Here is a 26,765-nt window from a genome sequence, read left to right as displayed (position 1 = left end):
TCTTAAGATGCTGAAGCAAACCTGACACTCCAAACATGGCAAAGTCAAATGTCAGTCAAATCGCATTATTGATCTCTTCTCAACACTTTAACATGGCAAAGGGATCTTCTAGTGGTAATAGAGACATTTCAGCAGTAAGGGGTGGTGATCCTCAAGCACAATTTTTACATACAATTTTAAACAAATTTAAACTATATGGTTTTATAATCCCCAAAAATTCACAACCTCTGTGTTTACCAAAAATGCTGAGTTTTGCTATAAATGTAATAAATGTGAAAAAGAAGCTAAAGCATTTGTTTTCCATTCCAAACACAAAGGCATCGCAAAGAAGACATTTTAGAACATAAAACAAAACTTTGCATTGTGTGGAAGCTAAAATGCCAACTAAAATTCGAATAAATCACAAAATCTCAAATAACTACTGAAGCAAAATCCACTTCTGCAATATTTACTGTTTTATTGTCCAGTAGATGTGAAAATGTGAAGTTTTACCCAACTAATTGAGAGATATAATGGTACTGTAACAAGCAAAAGACAAATAATGTGGCTTTGTAATGGGGCCAAGAACTGAACCTTTGACAACAACTTTTTAAAAGGCACATACATGTTTTATTTTTTATTACAAACACATCTCTGTGGCTTCTGAATGGAAAAGATGTGTTTACACAAAACCCTAACTAATATTTCTGTAATGTATCTCAAATCTATGTGCTCAGTATATTTGATGGTGAGATTAGTGACAATCAGCCTCCTTAGGGGAAATGGTCGGCTTTTTTCACAAGCTGGTGTCCAGTGTGTGTTATACTTAATGCAGTGTGAACATCACAAGTGTGTTAAAAAACATGACACCTGCTTTCTACCACATTTAGAATAAGTGTCTGTAGCTTAAGCTCTGCTCTTATTATGTGGAGCAGTGTGCAGAAGCTGTTTGAACAGCAGCTTGTCATCTTGAGAATACATCATATCATCTGTTATTATCCAGCAGTAAGGGAAAGTATGTCTTTCTAGGCTCTAATACACAACAAAATCAGCTTATACATAGAATGAAAAATGTAGTGCCTTTATTCTCATTACCATGTTAAAATCTGTGTCCATTGAGTATATCTGTGAGCTGATGCTAATGTGATGCTTACAGTTGAATTAGTGACAGCAGCGTTGATGATGAGTGGTTTTTTTAAATATGGTGCCTGCTTTAATTGTCAGTCAGAATAAACAGTGGTTGAATTGTCACTGAAGTGTCAAAATGCTGTTTCACTTTATCAAATGTGTATCTTTGTACAGTATATATTATAGGTCTGTGTGCATAAATGAGTCTGTGCTACATGTTTGCCTGGACTGTATCTTACTGGATGCTTTAGAAATAATATCAGATCCTCAGCTACTGTGGTTTTCATTTTTTATGTTACCAGAAAAGAAAAGATTTTTGACAGATTCAAGAAAATAACCATCAGATTTCCAGGTCTATCATAGACTAAATGGCAGTTGATGAATAATGGATAAAGTGTTGATGAATAAAGTGTCTCCATCTTTTGGTGGTCAATTTCTATTGCAGGCAAGACAATACAACATATGAGTCAAACTCAAATCAACCTCAGATGATTTTACAAGAGAGGAGTAAATAAGTAAGGGAAAATAGTCCACATTTATTTTTATCTCAGTCAGCTGAAATATCTTAACTACTATTAGATGAATAGCTAAAACATTTTTCATAGACATTCATGGTCTCCAGAAGACATATCCTACTGAGAATATTTTGTCAATTTTGTTTACTGATAATTAGCACAAGCTACCGTGTTAACATGGCAAATTAAGATGGTCAGATGCCTACTTCACAAAACCTACCATATTATCTATCTTTTTTGCTGCCATTATTATGTTAGCATTGCACCCACTGTCACAAAGGTGTTACATGGTTGTAAACTCTGCCCTCTACTAAAAATAAAGACAATATGACACCACATTTTATGGTTCAAAAAGCCTTAAGTCTTACTCATGATCTTAATGATCTTTTAACCATTCATAAATCATGTTATTTAACATATCTGTCAAGTTTTATGACATTTTATCTCACTTGAACACTGTTTTTTTACAACTTTACCATGACTTATTCCACTGCAATCCCACAATCTAATGAACTTGTTACATTTATTAGTCCAAGCCTGAGCCTTGTGCATTTTCTTATTCACCTTTACCAACAACATCACGGCTCTTGGCCCGCAATTTATTCAGCTGGGACTCTGCAAAATCAGCTCGCTCCTCAGCTTCTCCTAGTTCATGTTGCACTTTGCGATACTTAGACAAATTGATAGTGGTTTGTTCTTCCTGTGTGTCACAGAAAACAATAAAGGGAGCTAAACTTTTTTAGGTACACAAAATTATTACAAAAATTATTACAAATTATTACACATTGTATATTTTTTTTACTCACTGCCTCCTCACACTGCCTTTTATATGTTTTCACTTTCAGCTGCAGCTTGTTGACTAAATCCTGGAGTCTTGCTGCGCTCTTCTTTTCCTCCTCACTCTGAGGGAAAAGAAATAGGTATTTGAATATGTTCTGTCCAGCTTTAAAAAAAAATCACCCCTTGAATGTCTTACCTGATGCGTGAGTTCTTTAATTTTTCTTTCATATTTGCGCAGACCTTTCATAGCCTCACCATTCCGCTTCCGTTCTGCCTCCAATTCCTTTTCCAGGTCACGAACCTCAAAACCAAAAGTCACTTTTCATTCTATTATTTTCTGCAGAATAGGGTTTTCAGTATTCATTCATACCTTGGTTTCCAGTTTCTGAAGCTCCTTCCTTCCTCCTTTCAGAGCCATCTGCTCGGCTTCATCCAGGCGCTGCTGCAGGTCTTTCACTGTGGCCTCCAGATTCTTCTTCATCCTTTCTAAGTGGCCGTTGGTGTCCTGCTCTTTCTTAAGGTCCTCAGACATCATTGCAGCCTGCATGCAAATGTGAGCTCACTGTGAAATTGAATCTGCACAACCTCAAAGTCCAAAATGAATCCCTGCAGAAAGCTGGAATGGGGGAAGACTTACATCCATGATGGCTTTTTTGACCTTTTCATCTGCATTTCTTGCCTCCTGGACAGTATCCTCCATCTCCGTTTGCTGCTGAGCTAAATCCGACTCCATCTTCCGTTTAGTGTTCAGGAGGTTGATGTTCTAATAAAAATATAAATTTTAAACATTTTCTATTACTTTTGTCAAATAAAAATAATAATAATAAGTATTTTTTATGTCATAATATGTGCTTTCTTGCAATGTATGTGAGTTAGATGGAATCAATCAGAACCCAGATTTCTGAAAGGGGGCCTCCAGAATTGTATTACAGATTAAAAGTATTGGGTACTGCACATTCGGGTTTAATATATTGTCAAACTGCGTTTATTTACAGCTGTTCATAGCAGTGCCATTAGAAAGTTGGGTGATACGTTGGCCACCACAGAAAGAACTGAGAGGTTTAAACATAGAAAGCCTCTTCTAAAAGACATTCATCAATGCATAAATGAAAAGTGACACAAAATGTGGAAGAAAGAATGAAAAAGGTAACTAAAGAGAGAAATTCTGACTGTCTTCTTTTTCTGCATTAACTGCACGTGAATGTTAAGATTGTCAGTTTGTAAAGTTACAGGAATTGCGTGAAGCACACCTGGGAATGCAGCAGCTGAATCCTATCGCCTGCGTCGATCAGTTCCTGCTCAGCCAGCTTACGACTTCTCTCAGATTGCTCCAGCACTGCCCTCATATCCTCGTTCTCGGCCATCATGAGATTGTTGCGGCGCTCCACAATCGCAAGTTGCTCTCTTAAGTCCTCCTGACTGTGAAGGGCTTCATCCAGATGAATCTGGGTGTCCTGGTACAGAAAACAAAAGCTTGCACCATTTGGACGTAAGCTTTGTGGAAGCATAGAAAAGAATAGTTACAAAAACAAACCTTAAGCTGTGTCTGGAGGTTTCTCAGTTGTTTGGTGGCCTCAGCAGCCTGCCGGTTGGCACGTCCCAACTGAATTTCTAATTCGTTAAGATCCCCCTCCATTTTTTTCTTCATTCGGACAGCGTCATTTCTGCTGCGTGTCTCAGCATCCAGCGTGGACTGCAGAGTGTCCACAGACCTCTGTTGATTTATTTTTAGCAGGTCAATTTCTTCATCTTTCTCTGCCACTTTTCTTTCCATTTCTGTCTTGATCTGGTTCAGCTCCAGATGGAGGTGCAGGATTTTTGCCTCCTCCTGTTCCAGGGAAGACTACAGGAAGGGAAATACACACTTGATTCTGTATTCTAAGGATATTGGTTTTATTCACCTATAATAAGAACATAATATGAACCTCAGCTTCCTCGAGAGCAGCTTGGGTGTCTCTCTTCTCATATTCAATTTGTTTAGCAACTTTCTCGAGATCCTGGATAGTTTTAGCAGATTGTCCAACTTGGTCTGCCATATCTGTTATGTCCTCTAGAAAGGTACAAAAAAAAAAGTCTATCTTAAGGACACAGTCACTACAGCTTCACCCATCAAAAGAATGATTTGTTCTTACGCTGAAGATTTTTATTGTCTCGTTTCATGTTCTCCAAGTGATCCAGAGCTTCTTCATATGAGTTTTTCAGCTTGAAAAGTTCTGTACTCAGCACTCGAGACTCTCTGTGAGACACTTCCAGATCTGACAGACTCTCCTCATATTTCTGCTTCCATTCAGCCAGAACCTGATAGAGAAAACAACACATGCAACGAGTGCAGCCTGCAAAATGGAGGCTTGTGTCTGAAGAGAAAGCGGAAAGTACAAAGAAGAAATACCTTATCAAAGTTTCTCTGTTTCTTATCGAAGGAGGTATTGGCTGCATTTGATCTTTCTAGCTCAACCATGAGATCTTCAACCTCAGCTTGAAGCCTCTGCTTGGTTTTTTCTAGTGATGCACATTTGACATTTGCGGCTTCTGTCATTTCCTCAGATTCCTGCAGTCGTTGGGCCAGCTTCTTCCTTTGAAAGTATAGTTAAACTGTGTTTAACCGTAGAAAACATATCTACACTGACTTGAAACACAGTAAATACTGTCCAGTTGTTACTTTGCCTCCTCGAGCTCATCAGTGCGTTGGATGGCATCAGTCTCGTATCTGGTTCTCCACTGTACCACGTCACTGTTTGCCTTGGACAGGCAGCGCTGCAGCTCAGCTTTGGCCTCCAGTTCTTCCTCATACTGCTCTCTCAATAGCTCGCAGTCATGACGAGATGACTGAAAACTGTGAGCCAAGGCATTTTTTGCCTGAAAAAACAATATCAAATATTTAAATAAACAAGGCATATGTACTGACACATGAAAGAGCAAAAAGCTAGTAAATAAATAATCCAGAGATATAGCCAAAATGTTAACTGTAACCTAATTTCAGGATTAGATCCTTGCCGTGACTGTAATAGACAGTACAGCATGCTTAATTTCAGACCTTAATTTCTTCATCCAAAAGTCTCCTCAATTCTTCAATTTTTTGAGTCCCCACAGATTTCACTCTGCTCAGTTGAGAAAGAGTAGTCTCTGTCTCCTCCAGGAGATGTGTAAGCTCCCCTACGCAGGACAAAGAGGATAGAAACTGACTACCCTCTCTGAAATGTTTTTTCACGTTTTTCAATTTCAAAAATCAGACGCCTACCATTTTCTGTTTGTAGACGAGCAGTGAGGGCAGTATAATCACTCACAGACCTCTGGGCTTCATCCGCTTTGCTCTTGTATTCATTAATTTGCTCTTCCAGGCTCTTACACATTTTCTCCAGATTAACCTAAAATATTAAGTATTGGTTATTACAACTTAGATGAAAAAGACTGTGAAAAAACATGCATGCCTCCTTGCACACATAATCACCTTGCTTTTCAGAACACTCTCGACGTTGCTTGCCATGTCATCAATTTCCATCTTTAGCTCACTCTTCTCTTTTTCCAGTTTCTGTTTCACTCTTTGCAGATTTTCAATCTGATCACTTAGTTCAGCAATGTTGTCAGCGTGTCTCTTGCGTAAAGTTGCAGCGATGGATTCGTGTTGCAGTGTGGACTCTTCCAGATCACGACGCAGCCTCTGAAACTCAGCCTCACGTTTTTTGTACAGCTCAGCCTGAGCGGCAGTGGCTCCTCCAGCCTCCTCCAGCCTCTCACTGATCTCGTCCAGCTCTCTGGATAGATCAGACCTCTGATTCTCAACTTCGGCTCGGGCCGAGCGCTCAGCCTCGATTTTTTCTTCCAGTTCTTCAATGCGAGCCTGCAGTAAATTTGTACAATTGGCTCATAAGATTTTAAAAGAAAAAGTACAAAAATATTGGCACACTATAGGGATAATTTATATACCTGTAGCTCTTTAATCTTCTTTTGTAGTTGAGAGTCGAGGGCTTGTTCTTCATAAATTTTAAACTGCAGGCTGCTGATTTCAAAGTCCTTTCTGAAACAAATTGATTTGATGAAAAGATAATACAGTTACACGGTAATGGGATGAGATGTGCCACTTAAACTGAAAGTAATTGTTGAAGGTTTAAATGTGATATTTTCATGTTACTTTTTGTTGAATCAGCCATAGACTGATTCAACAACAAGTAACTACTTATTTAAAAGAGCAGCCATACACTCATCACAGGTGCAAATCTCTTACTAATATTTCTTCAAAAAACCTTCTGTAAACTCCAAAGTCTTGCAGAGGTATGTCTTGTCTCTTTTCTAGGGTAGCTGTGCTTTCACCTACCAGTGAGTAATTTCTATCACGAGTAATAAGATCCAACCATTAAAAAGAGCAGTTATCCAAGGTGCAAGGCTATTTAAAAGTACATTGTGAAAGAGAGAGCACCTGCACATTAACTCAATCCAGAAAGGTATTCAAACATAGCCTTTCTGTTTCAAAGGGTATACAACCTTTATGTTCGATCACTGCTACATGTAGTAAACTAGTTAGCAAGGCAGGTAAATAATACCATTTTTACTGTTCTATTGAGCTCCTGTGACATCATTAAACACATGGGGATAAAATAAAATTGAAAGAAAGATTAGGCTTTGTATTTTAGTTAACCTTCCCATGTGTAGATCTTCTGTGGTAAATAGTCTTAACTGTATTCAGATGTACAGTGAAGCACCAACTTTTTCAGCCTCTCTTCCGTTTGATGTCTTTCGTTTTCCAGGTCCATGATGGTTTCCTGGGACAACTTCAGATCCCCCTCTAGTTTTCTTCTGGTTTTCTCCAAATCTGCACGAACCTTCTTCTCGTGCTCCTGAAAGCCTTCCAGCTGCAGGACACATTCATATCAACTGGTAAACAATTGAAACCAAACATGGGCAACTGTGCAAATTTAGTATAATGTAATGTGATGGTTTACATCACAGTCCAATTACTAACAAATGGCATCTTTCTGCGCTTACATCATAAACCTGTTGTTCCAACTTGATCTTGATCTTTTTTAAAGAGTTCACTTTATCCTCCTCAGCCTGAAGGTCGTCTAACGCCTGCTGGTGCACCTCTTGCAGAGCTTTCATCTCCTTTGAGGACTTCATCAGATTTTCCTCAAGAGTGGTTAGCTCCTCTACCAAATTCTTAGCCTAAGCAGGGTAGCATTTTTAAGTGAGTGTGTTAATATTCTTACACCAAAAGCTGTTTACATGGTGCATTACATTATATGGTGCACCTTATTTTCTGTGGCATATTTCTCTTTCTCTACTTTGGTGATAGTAAGTTCCAAGTCGTCTATGTCTCTTTTGAGCTCTGTGCATTCGTCCTCCAGCTTCCTCTTCTTAGCCGTGATTTCAGCATTGATCTCCTCCTCTTCCTCCAGCCTCTCAGACAATTCTTTGACTTTGGCCTGCAGATGGATCTTACTCTTTATCTGACCTTCACACCTCTCCTCAGCATCGCACAGGTTCTCCCTCTCCTTAAGAACGGGGACGCAGACATGCATTGTTATAATGCAATAAGCATGGACATTTCAGTTTTTTCACCACTTGCTCCAAACTGAAACTTTTCTCGACATATACATAACTACAGTGACACTTTACTTTAAAAAGCTGACTTATTTGTTCATTGTATACAAAATTTACATTTGGACATCCAAAAACATCCAAATCTATTTGGACATCCAAAAATACTGTAGACATGGAGAAATACAAATTATACAACAGCTTTCACTAATATAGTTTTCCTAATATTTTTGAATTAATTGCATGTCTGTCGACATTTGCATTTGTTTTATTTATCTCATCTGACCAATTCTCCTATTTACATTTTTTTCTCCTTTCCCTTGCGATATCTGATTTGGATCAATGACGTTTTATTTTATCGTAGCTCATTATAGATTACGTACCTGAACTTCAGGAAAAAGAAAACTTTTCCTCCTCCTTTCCTTATCAGGCAGAACTAAATCAATATAGACCCACCACTTTCTTTTACTCCTATTTTGGATTTACATACTGCTAGGATTTGAAGGTAAAGGTCATTCTTCTCCTGGATGACCACAACCATCTTCTCCTCCAGCTCCTTCCTCCTGGCTTCTGACTTTGCAAACTCTTCTTTGAGTTGTGCAAACTCCTCTTTCATTATCTGCATTTCCTTCTCAGCCTCTGCACTTCGTAAAAGAGGCTTTATCTTGAAGAAGAGCCTCATCCAAGGCCAGTTCTTTACATTCATGAATGAGCGGATGTTGTACTGGATGATGAAAATAGACTCTCTGTAGATTGAAAAACAAAATAACAAAGATGGTAATAGCCTATAAAAAATGCAAATTTGATGTCATGCCATGCTAACTGTTGAGGGAAATTGGAAAAGATACTTTTAAGAAGCATATTTTGCTCATGTATCCAGCGTTAAACAAAGGAAATTGAAATTTTCAAACTGAAACTATTACCATGGATTGACACTGATTTAAAAGTGTCCACATTCCCTAAATTTCACGACACTTCTTATGTAATTCTTCAAATGCATCTGTTTGTTTTATAACTCAGAAAATGACGCTCATTCATCAAACGGAAGTTTCAACTTTGTAAGGAAATGAATTCATCAGAGACCTTTTCTTTACCATCTCCTTGAACCTTAGTCTAGTGACATAGCCTCTGGCCACAGCCTGGAAACGAGTCATTAACACAGCCAGCCGTTCATCCCTCATCTCCTCCAGAAGACCCAGAAGACCAGCTTTGAAAAACACCTGCATGTTGTGAAGATACTGCATTGTCATGGAAGTAAATATAATTGCAATTCTATTGCACAGGTTCAAAACATTCCAATTTTTTTGGTAAATTTTATATTTTTAGACCAATTTGTAGTCATCGGTTGAAAAGTGTAAGGAATGTAACTGTTAATCTGTAACATGAGCCCCAAACACTCTACTGAGATACCCATAAAATTCTTTAAGCTGGGTCAGAAACTGCTAGACTGTGTATCATATTTTAAAAAATACCTTGGTGTATCCAAATCTATACTGAGTATGGTCCACATCAATTGAGCACAAAAGTTTTTCAGAAGCTTTCTTGCTGTCTATAAAGTGCCCTTCAGGGATCTCACTGGCATTCAGGATCCTGTATCTGTTACAGAGATACAGAAGTCATAGTGTCAGATGGGTAAGATCTTGTGTTTGCCCACGGGTGTAATCCTCCCAGACAAAAGATACTACCTCTGCCTGAAATCGCCATATAGGATCCTGCTGGGGAATCCCTTCCTGCAGATCCTGATACCTTCAAGAACACCATTACAGCGCAGCTGGTGAAGGACCAGATGGTGATCCATGGAACCTAGAGTAATACTCAGAATTAATGACAAATACAAAATGTCTACAGTGCCACTGGTTTTATAAATTACCTGGTGTCTTAGTCTTATTTGGGATGATGCATCTCACGAAGTGTGGATGTGTAGATCTGAGGTTGGCCATTAGTTTATTGAGGTTTTCCTGCAGTAGATTAACAAGTAAAATTCTCATAAAGAACATTTTTTACAATTTGGAAAATGTGTTTACTTGCTTTCTTGCAGGTTGTTTATAAGTTGACGTAAATCACGTTTAGAATAGTTGAATAAACTGAAAAAATGTCTAATATCTTCAAAATTGTCTTTGGGTGATGGATTGTTGCTTCGATTTTTGATGGCACACAGTGTCTGTTAAGTGCATACATTAGTATAGTAGTACTGCCACGAAAAAATTCACACAATTGATAAAATTCTACTATTCATTCTACTGTGATGTTAATGTTAGTTCTTACCCTGAAAAGTGCAGATACTGTCTGAAATGAAAACCCCTTTCTCTTGAAACGTTTCTTACTCCCTTCACCAGAAGCTTCAAAAACAAGACAAACATCCCCTTAGTATACGGTATAGTCTACATATTTACATTCTTACTTTGATCTATCACTAAAATCTGTAATCAAAATTGAACTGACCATCAGCAGATGTGTATGTGGCAAAGAGATGAGACAAAAGCTTAAGTGAGGCCTTTTGGTAAAGCTGTACCACGGTGTCATTTAGTGGGTCTTTGTTTTTTTCCAGCCAGCCGCTGATGTTATAGTCTACAGTGCCAGCATAGTGCATCAGTGAAAAGTGGGCCTCATTCTTTGCTTTGGATGGTTTAGGCTTCTGCAATATGCTGCTCTTCCCCAGGTGTTGGTCATACAGCTTGTTCTTAAAGGAGCTGTCAGTGGCCTTTGGAAACATGCACTCTTCTTCGAGAATTGAAAAAATACCCATTGGCTGTTGGACAGAAAGGTGATTGGTGTTTGGTACAGATGTTTGATTCAAATGTTCAAATGAATATATGAGGTTATAATAAGGAAAAGTACCTTCTCAATGAGCTCAATGCAGGCAGCCAAATCCATACCAAAGTCAATAAATTCCCAAGCAATGCCCTCTTTTTTGTATTCCTCTTGCTCCAGCACAAACATATGATGGTTGAAAAACTGCTGCAGTTTTTCGTTTGTGAAGTTGATGCACAGCTGCTCAAGGCTATTAATCTGTAACAGTATATCAATGATTAAATAAAGACTATCAGAAAGCTTGATTAATTTTATGCTAGTGTAAACCTCATTCACCTCAAAAATCTCAAACCCTGCAATATCCAGGACGCCAATAAAATGCTGTCTTGGTAGTTTGGTGTCCAGTTGCTGGTTGATCCTTGTGACCATCCACAGGAAAAGCTTCTCATACACAGCCTTAGACAGAGCACCCATGGCATTGTTCACCTGTAATCAAAACCTGGTTTTGTTGGATGTTTCTACTGTTTAAGGCAGTTTTTTTCTCTCCACTGATGCTTAGGTAAATTGTTGGTATTTCTCTATAATTCTGTAAGGTCTTGGCCTTAGTTTGTAAAGCGGTATAAGTGCCATAACTTTGTGCTTTGGTGCTATATAAATAAAATCTAATAGAATTCAAATTAAATTGAACATCCTGGCGTAACCTTAACACCAAATGTTTTCAGATGTACAAACACACTGTACCTGTTGTGGGGTCTGACCTTTGGTGACATACTCATTTCCAACTTTCACTCGAGGGTAGCACAGAGCTTTCAGCAAATCAGCAGAGTTCAGGCCCATTAGATAGGCAACTTTGTCAGCCACTATATGACATATAACACAGAAGGACAGACAGTATGTAAAGCACATACTGAAAGGAAAAAACAACATGATAAATACTAAGTGAATCAGAAAGAGTCATACTGAAGCCTAGTTTGGTAAAAATTACGTTTATCATAAAAGCTCCCAATTCTCACCTTCAGTGCCGTCTGGCTCTGCCTGCTCCTCACGCTGCTTTTGTTTGAACTTCATGTTCCCATTGTGCATCACAGCGCCGGTCAATTTGTAGATGCCCATTTTTTCCTCTGTGTAAAAGCCCAGGATGTCAAGTGCACTCTGAAAAGACAGGGAATGTACAAATAAATATAATGCTAATTTTTAGTGATCAACTTTCTTTAAAATTGTATTTGACTGAAATCCTGATTTTATCTTAAGTATGTTTCACAAATCAATTATTAATCAAAGGGGCTAATGTATAAAATAATTGTATTGCTGTGGGGGAGGTGGGAAAATAACGGTCCAATACAAAAATACTTGATCAGAATAGCTTGTTGGCTGTTAGTGTACTAAAGTCACCAGTCAATCTCAGAGCCACAGAGAGACAAACACATTCACAGGTAATTAGATTCACCAATTTACTTAAAATCCATGTTTTAGGACTGTGGGAGGAAAGCGGAGTACCCAGAGGAAACCCACCCAAGCACGGGGAGAACATGCAAAAGGCCATGGTCAGCCAGGGTGGGGACCCACAATCTTCTAGCTTTGAGGCAGCAGCTCTAACCACTCCACCACCGTGCTTGCATAAGTAACAAAAACATAATATATCTATTTTTAATAAGCTTCAACGGACAGCACAGTGATGAAGTGGTTAAGACTGCCCCCTCACAGCCAGAAGTTTTTCTTTGTGGAGTTCGCATGTTCTCCCTGTGCTTGCGTGAGTTTCCTCCGTGTACTTTGGTTTTCTTCCCACCGTCCAAAGACACACGTTGGGTTAATCGATGACTCTAAATTGTCTGTAGGTGTGAATGTGAGTGTGAATGGTTGTCTGTAACAATGACAGCTGGGATAGGCTCCAGCCCCCCTGTGACACTGAACAGGATAAGTGTTTACAGACATTGGATGAATTTAAAAAGCTTAAATCATTTTTATTTAGTTCAGTTTTATTAACTTCTAAACTGGAATTAACTACAACTTAATTCAGTTTTTAAGTGTTTTTGTTGTTATGTATTTGTTCTAATATTTAAACTATAATTTAAGTATAGAATTTTGTTAACATTTGCAATATCCCCCCAAAAATATAATTCCCTGATTTAACAAAATGTAATATTTCTGTACTTATTCTATACCTATGTGCACTCACATCTGTAGCTATCAGCTCTTCAGTATCATTGATGCTTGGCACAGTGATTTCACCCTGGCTGATAAAAGGATAGTCATATGGATTGGTGGTTATCAGCAGCATATCTGAAACAAAACACAAAATTTATTGATAGCACTGCACGGGATCTTTACCGGCTAAAGTAACTATCAATGTGACCTTAACTCAGCTTTGGCATCGCCTTGCATTTATGGTTCAATATCACAGTAGGTGTAAGTATATTTACCAATTAAGTCGGGTTTCTTGTTTGACAAGATCTGATAGAAGATGTGATAGCTCCTCTCTGCCAGTAGCTGAAAGGTTACCCTGGATTTTTCCAAAAGGTCTAAGCATAAATATAAACACTTAATAAAATATATATAGCAAAACTTAAAATAGCATTGAAAAAAACTGTGACATTTAAGTGTAAAACTGTAAATGTCAAATGACAGTGATAGAAGCAAACTTACAGGTTTCAATATCAGCTGATGCTAATTTCCCCTTTGTTCCAAAGTGGATGCGAATGAATTTTCCCTGAAAAATATGTAAATTCCCATGTAATTCCCATGTTCCCATGTTAATTTCTCACGTGTGATGTCATAAAAGAAAATTTTAAAATGATAAATAAAAAACGAAGACATCATTAAAAATGTAAATGTAAGTGCTATCTCAGCCCCTTTTGGCTTCTGTACAATTGGAATCTAAACTCACAAATCGAGATGAGTTGTCATTTCTCACAGTCTTAGCATTCCCAAAAGCTTCCAGCAGAGGATTGGCCTGAAGGATTTGGTCCTCCAGAGTCCCCTGCAAGAGAAATTTCAAATTATAAAAATGTTCATTTGTAAAGTAATTTTTGCAACATAGATTTCATTTCAGATTATGTCTAATCATTCATTGTCAAAGTAAAGCTTGAGCAAACTGAACCTGCGCTTTTCCCGGAAGTTGCTCTTTTTTGCTTGAATCTCCAATTGATGCAATTGTTGCAAAATACTGGATGACTCGTTTTGTGTTGACAGTTTTCCCAGCACCAGATTCTCCACTGACAAATGTACAGTATAAAATAAGTGATGAAATACATTACTGAATGTACATGTAAAAAAAACCAACCCATTAAGTTGTACTTACGTGATCAGGATTGACTGGTTTTCTCGATCTGTTGAAAAGAAAAAAAAAAGGTGCATGATGCTGATATATTTTAGATGTTTCGGAGAACCAATAATTCAAACTGAAGCAGTATAAAAAGAAAGTAATCCAACTTGAATTATCCAGGCGCAACTTAGAATATATTGTATATAAGGAGACTGGACCTGTGAGCATGTACTGGTAAGCATTGTCAGAGATTGAGAAGATGTGTGGGGGTGCCTCCTGACGTTTTTTCCCCCGGTACCCAGCTACAACCTGAGGGCTGTAGACTGGAAGCCACTTGTAAGGGTTCACAGTAACACAAAATAGCCCAGAGTACGTCTGTAAATAAACGGGATAATAAATTATTACTTAATATTTTTTTATTGAGTCGTCAAACACCATGTGTTTGATGATGCCTTGTGTGACCATGTGTTTCCTTTAAAAATGCAATGTGAGTCCTAACTGAGTTGGAGATTAAGGTTTGGTTTACTTTAAATGGTTTTAAATGTATTTTCCTACATAAATCATCCAGGCAGCATAGCGCTCCTTGAGGTTGAAGAGCACAGCTGGTTCGTGGAGATGTGTCAGCAAGGCCATGTCTTCTATCTTGTCAAACTTAGGTGGGTTCATTGGCCGAAGGTCATCCACATGCACTATAACAATCTGAAATAAAAATTTAAAGTCCAGGCAATTATATCACAAATGAAAGGAGATGGGAAGAATACTAGACCTTAGAATGTACTTGAAAAAGCAAAAAAATGTCCAAATGCAACAATCTACACCCACCCTTCCCATGGCAGTCTCCACAGTGACTTTGGAGCCGTCTTGGTTTAAGATCTTTCCTTTGATATACTCCTGCTTTGCATCGGGTGCAAAGACGGCTGTTTTGGCATCAAAAGGCATATTTTGGGCTGCAATCCTCTCTCTCTCTGATTTACGAAGGTATGGGGCTGCCACCCCAAATGTTTCCATCTCTGCATCACTCATTTCGTCAAACTATTAAGCTAGAATAAAGAAATGCACATAAAACAAAAAATACAGATGACAGTGAGATTTGAAAGAATGGGTAAACTGTAGTTTCATACCTTTCAGAGTAGTGCAGCTGAAAGAAAAAATCGAAAGATGCTTGAATTCCACAAAGTTTAACACGTGTTTTAACAAATCTGAGAGTAAGATCTTCTGTAGTGCTGTTAGAGTAATTGTTCCACACGTTGCTCCATAAACATCCCTCATCCTAACAAGACTATTACAGCTTTTATAAGCAATGGCTGGACCTATTTCATGCCAGTTTTCTCTCCTATATTTGGAGATCTGGCTTCTCTGCCACCTTGGAAAAGTCAAGTATATCCATTTTGTATTTCAAACTGTCTATGTATAGCTGTATTGTCTCACTTTTAAATGGTTTCAATTGTAATCCTTCAGACTGTCCATTAAAAAGCAATGAATAATAAGGACAAAAGCTTAGAGGGCTTATGGTCTCGACACAGCGGACCTCATTTTCTGGGATCAGGGAAGATTAGGTCTGTTAGGGCATCGCTGAAATTCTAGCATTGGCTGTCTGGAGGGCAGAGTTGATCACACACAACTGTTTGGCTTTTGTGTGGAGAGCAGACCGGCTGGACAGGCAAAATTTAGCACATTCCAGACAGAGGTAGAGCACCATTAACCCACATTTATTTATTTAAAAAAAATTCTCATGGTATTTGTCATTAAACACATTGTGGATTCTTACCATTATAGTCATTTTGCTCCTGTCCACCAATGTTCATAAATACATAATAACATTGTGTTGATCCTGTTAAATAATGTAATAAAATGACTTTGGCCAATCAACACAAACACCGAAACATTTAAATTTATGACAGCATTTGTTCAAACCTTAAAATAGAATGTCTTTGCTCTTTGATATGAAAATGAAGCTTTTCATCTAGCTACTGATTTGGTTTTGCAGATCTCCACTTTGGTGCAGACAGAAATATATGAACAACTGTTAGATGGATGGCCATTTAATTAAGGTCAAATATTCATGTGCCCCAGAAAAAATAACAATAGTGTTGAACTTTTGTTCAGGCACCAATAATAAACTAAAATGTCTCAAGACCTATTGCTATGAAATGCTAGACAGACATTTATTGTCCCTATAGGATAAAATCTGATAACTTGTCATAACTAAACTGAATTTCAATTAGTCTATTTCTTTGATTTATGATCCCTTTGAAATTAATGACATTCCTTGCAGCCTCAGCTCCATTTAAGAGCTACTTAGTAAAAGGTATTTTAGTAAAAAGAAGTCTGTCTTTACCGGAAGCTTTGCTGAGAGTTTTATCTTTACTTCCATCTTCAGAAACACATTCCCCATTCAAAAAAACAGTGTGTATATTTTCATAGTGACAGCAATTAGTCCTGGCTTGAAATTATGGATCTTAATGCATCATTCAACCTAAATTCCTAGATGCAGTGTAATATAATAATTTAATTTTTAACATGAAGGTCAGCATAATGATTTGTATATATTCTGGCATGGACACTGGCTTCATTTCAACTTTATATCATTACATACATTAAGCTACTTTTAACTTCTTCAATCTTGGCAGGTCCTTTATTTTAGGCCTAAATCAACCCACTATACATATTCTCATTTAAAGCCTACCTTTACTCAACAGCTATGTTTGATCAGAAATAAATAAACTGTTTTTTTCCCAAATTTTAATATGCACGATTTAACATCAAGTCTTTATTATCAGAATCATTGCTCCTCAGAGTAAAAGAAATGGTTTTCAAGATGGAAAAGAGCTGTATGATATGGCCTTTATGACTGTGCATCACAGACAGTGTAACTGGTGCTGGATAAAAAGTCTCAAAGTCATTTGAAGGTCTGGCAACAGCTGCAGTTATAATTGGCTCTGGGTAGAAGCATGGCCAAGCAGACCAGCATGGGGGACTGGCAGTACACAGACCCCTCTGTCTTGTCTTGACACAGCAGCAAATGTCTGTGTGTGTGTGTGTGTGTGTGTGTGTGTGCGTGTGCGTGTGTGTGAATGCATGTGGAACTGTGACTGTGAGCAAGGCCACAACATGAAGCGAGAAGAAAACCCCCATGAACTGGTTGTGTTGGAGAGAGCCAAATGTCTCACCCCAGTGGAAAATAGATTTGATGATGGGTGCTTTTGCACAGGATTAGTGGGTCAATGGGAGAGAGTAGGACCTGCCTCGGAGTAAAACTACTGCAAACTACACATAAACATAAAAGCACAAAACAAAACAAAGAATAAAGATGCATTTCAAAAGTATAATTTTATAAGTTACTCACCAGGTGACTCCCTGGATTGGGATTTTCCTTTTATTAAAAAGTTAGGATGTAACTAACTGATTGATGTTAAGTCAAACATATTTAAGAAGAATATGATAATATGATAAGAATGTAATAATCTTACATGTAACTTATTGTTTTTAATAGCCACAGTCAAAAAGATCTCAGAAATCCAAAGATCTTCGTGATGCTTTGTGTGAAAGTGAGAAATCCTTTTGTCATTTTTGAAAAACTGATCAAATCCACAAATCAAATTGAGTGCTGCATAGTACAGCAGTCAGAGCTGAACGATCCCCATCGTCCAGGGATTTGTGTGGTGTCTGGGCCGAACAACTGCTGTGTTTGCTTTTCTAATCCGATTTTTAAAAGAAGTATCACAACAGGTGTGCAGGAAAAAAAGATCAATACTGCCAGCCAGTATTGATCTTTATTAAGCTTCAGTAATAAGCTTATACTGGAATAAATGCAATGTTTCTCTATATATAGTAATTTCTACAAATTACAAGTCTACAAATTACTAATATAATGTTATAACCTGAAGAATAACAATGAGGCAGTGTTGTTAACCTCTGTTTAAAAGACATTACTCATTAAGGGTAAGTTTAGTTTTCAGGGCTTTCATTTCAAAACATTTAGAAGCTAAATAGCAGTATCAGTGAAGACTCTGGATGACACCTGGGGAGACAGTCAGCCATCCAAAGTGGACTTCTTACACTAGGATGATGTATCAAAGAAAACCATGGTTTGATCAGCATCTAGTATAAATTCCCTGAGCTTGGAATCAAACTGTTCTCAAATAAGTACAGTAAAAGATGAGTAGAGTCCATGACTCATCTGCCTACGTTTGATTCAAAAGCCATACTGTACCTCCTTAAATGATTTTGAATACTAGTACAATACTTACTGCTCAATACTTTGCACTATCAGGCAGTGACAATGTCTTGTGTATCAATATGTGGTGCTTCGTGAAATTCCTCTAATTTATTCCTACTTTGTATTTATATGGCAATGTCCTACCTACAGTGAAGATGAAGACCCTGTACTGTTGTATTTCAACAGTCTGTTCAACTAGCAGTGCTACGATCATGGCAAGGTCACACAGTTGTGTGCAAAAGATTGCATCTCATTTTGAAATGTGAAAAGGAGTAAACAAATAAGATCTTTTTTAATGAACAGAATATTTAATGCACATTCAGGTATTAAATAATGTCCCTTCATCAGAAATTATTTAAAGTTAATTTTTCATAAATGTATCAGGGAGATGCACACTTTTGGACCAATACAGTAAAAAATTTTACTACACCACTTTTATAACTTTTGTAGGTGACTCCTTATCCTTGCACCGAGTAGTTGGTTCTGTAGTCTACCACTTTTCGAGCGGTCCTATTAAATTCCTGCACCAACCACAGGTTTCTGCCTCAATATGCGCAGAAATATGCAGGTGAAGGTTCTCAGAGAAAGTTGAGTTTGTTAAACTTTGGTAACCTACTCCTAACTGTTCAAGTAGTTTCTATCATTTGAGACTGAAGAAGGAACTAAGGTTATTTCAAACTAACAAAAGAAATTCCAGTTGCTAGGCAACTTCAATTTTAATTTTGTTAAAACCACAAACCCACCACAACTACGACAAAAAATAAAAAATTTTATTACAAAATCAGTTTTTCAATAACTTTCTCTTATTGTCGGCACCAGAAGTCAAATACATTATACTTTAGTACTTGCAACACATTATGTCCAGGTACAGTGTATTATGCATAGAAATAGAGAATGTGACATTATCAGGCAGAAAACCTGCCACATTCTATACACCACCCATGGTAAGGAATGTTGCTTAACTTTCCACAATAGTGCATCAATAAAATAAAAACTGCTGGTACAAGATAGCAGTGATAATTTAAGTTAACTAAATTACAGCAAACTGCCTGAAGACAGGCACTCAGGCAGTTACTCACTTCCCCTTCTTGTATTTTCTCATATGTGCTGCTATTGAGCTGATGATCTCCACACTTCTCTTGTTTTGTCCAAAATATTCTACAAATTCTCCGCTAGGTCCCACAAGGTACATGATGATGGTGTGATCAACCTAAAGGCAACAAAGGGGGAAATTCAGACAGACGCCTTTCCTAACGGACAAAGTCCTATATTTACTGTCCTCCATATTCCTGTTATTAATTATTAGCAAAATTGCGCAGGTTATAACTCACAATGTAGTCGTTGTCTTCATCCTTTGGTCCCTGACTGTAATAGACTCTGTAGGATCTGGAAACATCCTCAATCTGAGCTTTTGTCCCCGTCAGACCAATAAGCTTTGGAGAAAACTCTTAAAAATAGACAAAAAACATATGAACAAAGTAAAAAAAAAAAAAACAAGGTTTTAACTGTATACGATTTTTATCTGGAACAGAAATGCACAAGGTAACAGGCTTTTAGTGAAGTTAAATATATTTGTGCCTTTATTTGTTTTTACCTCACAGGAGTAGACGTCTCTAGTTTTCTAAAGAAAACTGGGACTTTTCACCTTAAAATATTGTTATCATTCATTTTTCACGTCTGACTATTAGCTTTTTCCCCCTCTTATGAGGTTATAATTAGAGGTATGATTAGAGGTTATCTTTAGAGCTCAAAAATCAAAGCAGGTAAAAATCAATCAAATGCACCCATTTCTCTGTGCTTTGTTCAGACACAGATACAACAGACACAGGTGATGTGATTTTAGTACCTTTCACATAAGCAGCAAGAGCCTCTGGTGTGTCCCGCTCAGGATCAATGGTGATAAGGACAGGTGTCAGGTTTGGAAGAGACTTTATTTTGTCTGTAAGAAATCAAACGAAAACGGGATGTGTGGTAAAATGAGAAAACAACACGTTACTCTGTTTGAGTTTTTTCATTACAGGTTTAATTACCTATTTCATCTACTACTTCAATCATTTTCTCTAATTCATCTGGGCAGATGTCAGGGCAGTGAGAAAACCCAAAATAGATTAGTATCCACTGGCCCAGGAAGTCCTCACTCTTGGTAGGCTTGTTGTTGTGGTCGATGAGAGAGAAGGGACCACCCAGTGCTGCTCTACCTATCGATTTGTTTCTCTCTTTCTCGATCACTGCAAAGTTAGAAAGAAAAACATTGTGTAACAAAGGGAAGTCCTCACAGTTTAGCTTTTCTAATTCTCCAACTATTTCTTTATTAACTATCTGTAAAGCTTTACTCTAATGTGTGTAGTAAACTCATCGATAAACTACTCACATTCTTCCTTTTCTTTCTTCAAATATTTCATCCCTGCCAACAGAGTGCCTCCAATAGCAAATGTTATTGCTAAAGACTTCCACGTCACCGGCTTAAAAGAGTAGACAAATAGAATAGAATAGAGCAGAAAAAAAAGACAAAAAGAAAATCAAGTTTTTCTTTGCGAAGTGGATGTTTTAATGAAATTCTAACAGATTCTCCTCTGTAACAACCTGGCAAGGGTTAATTAAAATACATATAAACAATAATAATGGCAATTAAAGCTTTTAAGCAATAACAAACTTAATAAATTCTCTATAATACAATGTAATGTATAGGTAGTTGTACAAGGATACTTTTGTGGTCATCTGTAGGTCAGTCCCTCCAAAGTTTTGTGAATTTTGTGGCCTAAAATGCCTGCTTTTCAAAAAAAGGATGTTTATTTGATGATTTAAATTGCAAGGTTGCACAGAATTCATGTGGGTTTAGCTAAAGTAGTTGTTGAGATGGCTACATCCCAAATTCCTGGAGGGACTGATGAAAATGGAAGCTGGTGTATAAACATAATAAATAACAACATAGCAATTATACAGCTGTAATTCTAACCCATTGAAATACTAAAAACAGTGCATTTGCCTTACCTGAAGATGATGTCCCTACTCTGCCACTAAGAGGTCTTGACCAATTTCACGTCACAAAGCAAAGTCTCTAATGTAAGTTCCATTAAGCAGCTAATGATTTCTTCCCACATATATGCATCAGGAGCTTGGTGAATCTGGCATTCAGTTTTTTGCTCAAAGACACCTTAAGTGCATTTGCAAAAAAGGGATCAAATCTGCAATCCTATGAATAATGACTAACCGGCTCACACAGGTCCATTCATGGCATTTATTACCAATAATCTGAAACATGTTCAAAAGGTTTTTCTTTATGTTTTGTCATGTTTCCCAAAGCTACAAATGAACAGATTGCAGTTGAACAATATCATCTTTTGTAAACTCATATGAGTTGAATATTTGTAAATGCTTATAATGGAGGATCACAAAAATCAGACTACTGCACTATTTATGATTGCATTAAGTCAAATGGTTGCACCTTTAACATAAACTGTTGCCACTCACCCCAAACCTCTTAGCTTTACCCCCTGAAGAGGATGGTGGAGGTATTGAAGAAAATGTTCGGAAGCTGTATTGACTGGGCCATTGTGTTGCTCTGCACGTGTACCACCGACTCAAATTCACCTGTTAATTTATGAGCACAGAGAGCAAAAATCGAGGTTAGAGTTAAATTCAGATCTTGAGTCTCCAGTGACGAGCACAAGGGTAGCCCTCGATGGCTGAGTGGGGTGGGATTTAATCCTGTGGCCTTCTGCAGCTTGAACTTGAACTAACTAAAATACTTTATGTTTTCACCTGGACCACACTCACTGCAGTACAGTTGCCAGCTGATTGGCTAATTCACTCAACTTGTCAATTGCCAAGTTTTTTTCACTTCCTCAGCACATTGTGAACCATTGAACAGGAATTCTTCAACTAATATTTTCATATATGTCATATTTTCAAGCCTATTCTATTTAAGATTACGCCTTTTTAATTATTAGAAGTAGTTGAACAATAGAAATACTGTAGCTGCTTAAATTAAGTTTTAATGAAACAATGTTTCTAATTTTCAGTAAAGAATGTCTGGGAAGGTTTATAGCATTTCCATTTTTCTAGTAAAGCCAACAAAATCAGAACAAGTGTGTACTTTACATAACAATGTTATTTAGGTTTAAACAGCGCAGAAATACCACTTAGAAGAATTTATCACAGTAACTAACATTACAAATGTAAACCTATTAGCATTTGTTAAGTAATCTTAGTTAAAACTTTGTTTACTCAAAAACATTGTGTTAACTTTAATGTATAAACAGGTTAGCTCAAATTAAGTTTACTTTGTAAACGTGACACAATCAGCTTCCAAAGTTTTTTCAAGTACAGTCAATGTGTTCAGATTTAGTGCAGTGTGTGTATATTGTTTAAATGCGTATTTTAGCTAGAAACAAGAAATGTTTCATTTCATCATTTGACAGTCGACAAAATGCGAAAAAAATACATGATGTTGCAAGAAAGACAAAGCTGGGACTAAAAGGTCGTTAAGTACCCTGATGTTATATGGTCAATTTAACATAAGATTTAAAAGACTCTGACATTAGTTAAAAGTATTAAGGCTATGAACTTGGCAGCAGCAAGCATGCTAAATTAGCACAGTTCTCACAGCTCCCCTCGGTAGCTAGCTGTGACAGTGCTTTGACTTACCAGGCAGCAGCAGGGAACTCTCATCGGTGACCGTGTGTGTTTCAGTCCTGTTTCTCTGCGCAAAACACTGTGTGCCACTCTCACTGCTTCAGTTTGAGGGCATTTCTGTAAGACTTTCACGTTACGATGAAACAACATTTGCCATAAAACACTCATGTTTTGACCTTGTCAGGACCGCGGCTGAAACAAGGTACAGGTTTTAAGTTTAGTGTTACCGAACGTGAGAAACCTAAGGAAATACAGCATACAAAACGCTGTTCTCGAGTCAGTTCAACGCATACACAGCCACAACTTTAAACGCTCTGTGCGACACTAGTAAGGCTGTACTCAGATCAGTGACTGAGAAGTAGTCATTGAAATCAGGATATGACGTAATCAAATCTTCTTCTATGGTCCTTTTAGTGCCCATGCTCTCTACTCCACTCTAGAGGCTGAACAATCAAAATGTTTCTAAACTTAATCAAAATGCACAGACTCACCAACTTCACCCAGCGCGGCGGATTTTTACTTTTAGCCACTATATCTATGAATACAGCATAATTTGACAACCTGCAAATATAAAAAGTCAGTTCTGTACATATATTTACACAATACACAGATATCTCTTTAAAGCAGTCATGAAATGAATAAAAATTTATTTTCTATTTGTACATTGTTACACACTGTAATTATTATTTACACATTTGAAAAATAAATATCAAAGTAAATGTAAACAAAATCAATAACTTCAATTAATGTTCAATTAACTTTAAAAATACAAAATTACACATTTATATAAACTTCAAAAGGTAAAACCAAGTTGTAATACTGATGTAATATGATTTGTAGTAAAACACTGAATGACAATATATTTTATAGTCCTTTAGCTGTCATACCTTTGTATTGATTAACATTAGAACATTTACTACAGCAGCATTCTTGATTCAGGATTGTCAGTCAAGGATCACAGCAATTAAAAATGCATAATCAGATAACAGTGGGGAAGAGTTGATTAAAGAGCTGTTTTACAGTGTGAAGGCCAGTTTGCTCTCAGCTCTTTGTTAATATAGTAGTAAAGCCAGGCCACAAAAGGGAAGACTGTAATGGCAACTGCTGTTGACACTCTGAGCATCCCGACAGGAGCCCTAACAGAGAAGAGTAAAATATGATCAGTATTTCAGACACAATTTCAAGTCAAGTTTCTTTTCCAACATGATGGTTGTGAGAATCCAGAGAAATTCCATGGTTATATAGTCGATTTTACCTTCCAGAGTGGCGACACAAAAGAAGCCAAATAGCTGTCAACATGAGCCCAGAAAACTCCCTAAGACAAGAAAACAATTTCAATGCAAATTTTCTACTGAAAAATGTATTTGTTTTGTTTACAATGACTATAAACAAAAAGCAGTAAAATCTATCCACCTGCCCTCTTCTTGTTGGAAGATTTCTGTGATCTTGTCTTTATAAAGTTTCCAACCCAAAATGGCAATGACAGCACTGGAAATCATCACATGGAGATCGGCAACACGCCTCCAGGGCAGGGTCTCTGTAATGCAAAAAGAAAAATGTACCAATTAATCTACGCTGCAATTTTCAACGCTGCTGCCAGGTTTCTATGAGCTGCACAGTCATGCTACAGCCACTCGATGGGGCTGCCAGCACGGGATATGTCTCTGGATCAGAGGTCCACAACTTGAGAAGTGTGGAAAGAGAAAAAGGCAAACCTACAGTGTCATATACGGAACAACACAGCAAGTGTCTGAGTTCATGACCGTTAAATGTGTGTTTAATCTACAGAAACACCACACCAAAGGTAACCAGTCCCTACCTGTCACACGGGGATTCAGGCCAATAAATGCACACAGAGTTGCTGGAACACCGTAACCAACCTGCAACAGAAACCTGCTGTTAGTGGCAAAGCATCAATCATCCAGCGCTAAAGCTTTGGTTCTCTCTTACCATCCATAGTCCTGCGTCCGGATCATTGATCTAACATATAGAAAAACAGAAGTATATGCTGATGAGGATCAAACTTAAACGAAAATGGTCGTAGCTGGCCTACAAAAAAACCACTCACCTGTACATATGTTGCAAGAGCGAAAAATAGAGACATGGAAAGGTTGCAGACCTGCCAGATAACAAAACGCCATTTCTTGTTGCTCTTCTCTTTACAAACTTCTACCATCGTTGCATTTACTTCCCCGCCCGTGTGAGCGGAACGTCAAGTCTTCAGTATGCAGGCGTACTGGCCCCGTCCTTCTAGTCTGATAAAACAGCGAGGGTTTGTTCGATTTGTACCCGGCCAGTACTAAGGTACAGTGAATTGTTTAGAAATAAAACAAAAATCACAAATTGCTTAGTTTCATTGTTCCCCTTGCAATCCTACAACAGGCGCAAACCTTTTGGAGACTTGATTTAGGCCCAAAGATTAGCATTACAGCCGGTGGGTCAATACATTTTGGCATTTGTGGCAGTACAGGCTACGTGTCGGCAAGGTGGCTAATGATACCGTTTTGGGATTACAGCGGGTCTACTTGTTTTTATATGATATATAACAACTAGCAGTTGTAATGGTAAAAAACACAACTAAAATGCAACAAATCTCGGAGTTTCATTGCCCTGGCTGCCCCATTCAACAAAACGAGCGCACCTTCCCCAAGTTAAAGAAATTCAACTGCTGATACCTCCTTACAAAATAAAACTCTAAATTGGATGTAACTTTAATAGTTTAATTACTTACTAAATCTATTGTAAACAATATATACCAAATACTGTAAACTTTACTGCAAGGGAATTTGTCTTTGATTGATAAGTAAATGGAGACCAATTGAAAGCTAATAGAGGCTCTCACATAAGGTTTGTCCCACAGCCCCTTAATGAACTCATTAAGGGTCTTGAGAATCCTGACTTATGTACTAGAATCAATTTTTGCCTATTTTGTTTGCTGAAGTAATGATGATGCTAATCTAGTTTGGGTTACCAACCAAACAAAGTGTCCACTGTCCAGGGGTCCAACATTCCTGGGGGTCCCAAAGGTTCCTGTTTACTCCATATAATTTGGGTCTAAATAATGATGATGGGGAAAGGGATGAAAGGGAAATTTTTTTGAACTCTATCAGTTCCTCCATCTTCCATGTCACATCACGCAGCTGGTCAAGAAGGCCCAACAGCAGCTGTATTTTCTGAGGAGGCTGAGGAAGTTTGGCATGTCGACTAAGATCCTCAGCAACTTCTACAGCTGCGTAATCGAGAGTGTCCTGAGCAGCAGCACTACTGTCATGGACCGCAAACGCCTGGAGAGAGTGGTGAAGACTCCGCAGAAGATCACCAGGACTCCACTGCCCTCTCTGCAGAGCATTTACCACCGCAGAGTCCCCAGGAGAGCTGCTTACATCCTCAAAGACCCCTCCCACCCCCCCGCACGGACTGTTCACACTTCTACCCTCAGGATGGAGGTGCGGAAGTGTGAAATGCAGGACTTCAAGACTGAAGAACTCTTTCTTCCCCTCTGCCATCTGACTCCTAAACAGCTGACAGGAGTTTACAATCATGGACATAACTGTTTACATGGACATAACTGTTTACATTGATTTACACTCATTATTCATTATTTTCAGAAATGGTCAAACTCACTTTTTATTGTCTATATCCAGAACTGCATTACCATCTATTGTGGACGGCAAAGTAAGAATTTCATTGTGCTGGAAACATGCTTTCTGTCTGTGCACATGACAATAAACACTTTGAATCCTTTGAATCCTTTTGTTAACATCTGGCCACATCTACATTTCACAAGCAGGCCAATTTAGGCTCACTTACAGTTTATCAATGGTGGAAGTGGGCATTTCTAAGTGTTTTTCTCAAAAATTACTTCAAACATGTAATCATTTTTGTTTAGCTAATACATTCATGCTACTGTGTACACCGGACACACAAACACTACACACCCAGAAAAAAAACACTCACACACTGC

The 26,765-nt window shown here is 37.8% G+C and overlaps 3 protein-coding genes across 5 annotated transcripts; all 3 read right to left on the bottom strand.

The window, feature by feature from the left end:
* Positions 1 to 500: 500 nt before the first annotated feature.
* LOC137100488 (myosin-4-like) lies at positions 501 to 14,970 on the bottom strand. 2 transcript variants are annotated; one of them, XM_067478340.1, is made up of 38 exons: positions 14,770 to 14,970; positions 14,503 to 14,646; positions 14,166 to 14,322; positions 13,984 to 14,011; positions 13,783 to 13,897; positions 13,570 to 13,662; positions 13,329 to 13,392; positions 13,106 to 13,204; positions 12,862 to 12,965; positions 11,699 to 11,837; positions 11,427 to 11,545; positions 11,022 to 11,171; positions 10,773 to 10,943; positions 10,377 to 10,683; positions 10,200 to 10,273; positions 9,805 to 9,892; positions 9,620 to 9,737; positions 9,407 to 9,530; positions 9,018 to 9,154; positions 8,425 to 8,680; positions 7,646 to 7,888; positions 7,383 to 7,559; positions 7,104 to 7,249; positions 6,327 to 6,417; positions 5,851 to 6,240; positions 5,641 to 5,767; positions 5,437 to 5,555; positions 5,062 to 5,258; positions 4,792 to 4,975; positions 4,535 to 4,700; positions 4,328 to 4,452; positions 3,937 to 4,245; positions 3,653 to 3,856; positions 3,040 to 3,165; positions 2,773 to 2,943; positions 2,599 to 2,703; positions 2,429 to 2,524; positions 501 to 2,322 (listed from the first exon to the last, which is right to left on the bottom strand). In XM_067478340.1, the coding sequence occupies exons 1-38, from the start codon at positions 14,968 to 14,970 to the stop codon at positions 2,179 to 2,181; spliced, it is 5,808 nt and encodes a 1,935-aa protein (XP_067334441.1). In that variant the 3' UTR covers positions 501 to 2,178. The 2 variants fall into 2 exon arrangements, with proteins under 2 accessions (XP_067334441.1, XP_067334442.1); XM_067478341.1 differs by having other exon boundaries at positions 10,200 to 10,261; positions 14,503 to 14,636; positions 14,766 to 14,961.
* A 3,952-nt stretch (positions 14,971 to 18,922) lies between these two features.
* Positions 18,923 to 23,132, bottom strand: sco1 (synthesis of cytochrome C oxidase 1). Of its 2 annotated transcripts, XM_067477015.1 has the most exons (7): positions 22,814 to 23,131; positions 21,638 to 21,757; positions 20,538 to 20,628; positions 20,197 to 20,394; positions 20,013 to 20,105; positions 19,498 to 19,613; positions 18,923 to 19,376 (listed from the first exon to the last, which is right to left on the bottom strand). In XM_067477015.1, exons 1-7 carry the CDS (start codon positions 22,967 to 22,969, stop codon positions 19,242 to 19,244), a joined length of 909 nt encoding a protein of 302 aa, XP_067333116.1. In that variant the 5' UTR covers positions 22,970 to 23,131; the 3' UTR covers positions 18,923 to 19,241. The 2 variants fall into 2 exon arrangements, with proteins under 2 accessions (XP_067333116.1, XP_067333117.1); XM_067477016.1 differs by lacking the exon at positions 21,638 to 21,757 and having other exon boundaries at positions 22,814 to 23,132.
* A 299-nt stretch (positions 23,133 to 23,431) lies between these two features.
* tmem220 (transmembrane protein 220) lies at positions 23,432 to 25,479 on the bottom strand. The gene is made up of 6 exons (XM_067477017.1): positions 24,870 to 25,479; positions 24,752 to 24,781; positions 24,621 to 24,681; positions 24,215 to 24,338; positions 24,057 to 24,116; positions 23,432 to 23,937 (listed from the first exon to the last, which is right to left on the bottom strand). The coding sequence occupies exons 1-6, from the start codon at positions 24,975 to 24,977 to the stop codon at positions 23,805 to 23,807; spliced, it is 516 nt and encodes a 171-aa protein (XP_067333118.1). The 5' UTR covers positions 24,978 to 25,479; the 3' UTR covers positions 23,432 to 23,804.
* Positions 25,480 to 26,765: the final 1,286 nt, after the last annotated feature.

Source organism: Channa argus, chromosome 15 (assembly GCF_033026475.1).
Source record: "Channa argus isolate prfri chromosome 15, Channa argus male v1.0, whole genome shotgun sequence".
NCBI lineage: Eukaryota > Metazoa > Chordata > Actinopteri > Anabantiformes > Channidae > Channa > Channa argus.
Note: the sequence above shows the minus strand (reverse complement) of the source record. Positions and strands in the feature narration are given on the sequence as shown.

Bases quoted from the DNA above. Each gene is read 5' to 3' on its own strand.
- LOC137100488 (XM_067478340.1), bottom strand. From the start codon at position 14,970: ATGAGTGATGCAGAGATGGAAACATTTGGGGTGGCAGCCCCATACCTT. The intron at 10,944-11,021 runs GTGAATGAGGTT...ATACTGTTACAG, and splicing joins CAGGGTTTGAGATTTTTGAG to ATTAATAGCCTTGAGCAGCT. The intron at 6,241-6,326 runs GTATATAAATTA...AATTTACTGCAG, and splicing joins AGAAGATTAAAGAGCTACAG to GCTCGCATTGAAGAACTGGA.
- sco1 (XM_067477015.1), bottom strand. From the start codon at position 22,969: ATGAGTGTTTTATGGCAAATGTTGTTTCATCGTAACGTGAAAGTCTTA. The intron at 21,758-22,813 runs GTAAGTCAAAGC...ATAAATTAACAG, and splicing joins GAGTTCCCTGCTGCTGCCTG to GTGAATTTGAGTCGGTGGTA. The intron at 19,614-20,012 runs GTACTAAAATCA...TCTATTTTTAAG, and splicing joins TCTTGCTGCTTATGTGAAAG to AGTTTTCTCCAAAGCTTATT.
- tmem220 (XM_067477017.1), bottom strand. From the start codon at position 24,977: ATGGTAGAAGTTTGTAAAGAGAAGAGCAACAAGAAATGGCGTTTTGTT. The intron at 24,782-24,869 runs GTGAGTGGTTTT...TCTATATGTTAG, and splicing joins CTCTTGCAACATATGTACAG to ATCAATGATCCGGACGCAGG. The intron at 24,117-24,214 runs GTGGATAGATTT...TTCTTGTCTTAG, and splicing joins TTCCAACAAGAAGAGGGCAG to GGAGTTTTCTGGGCTCATGT.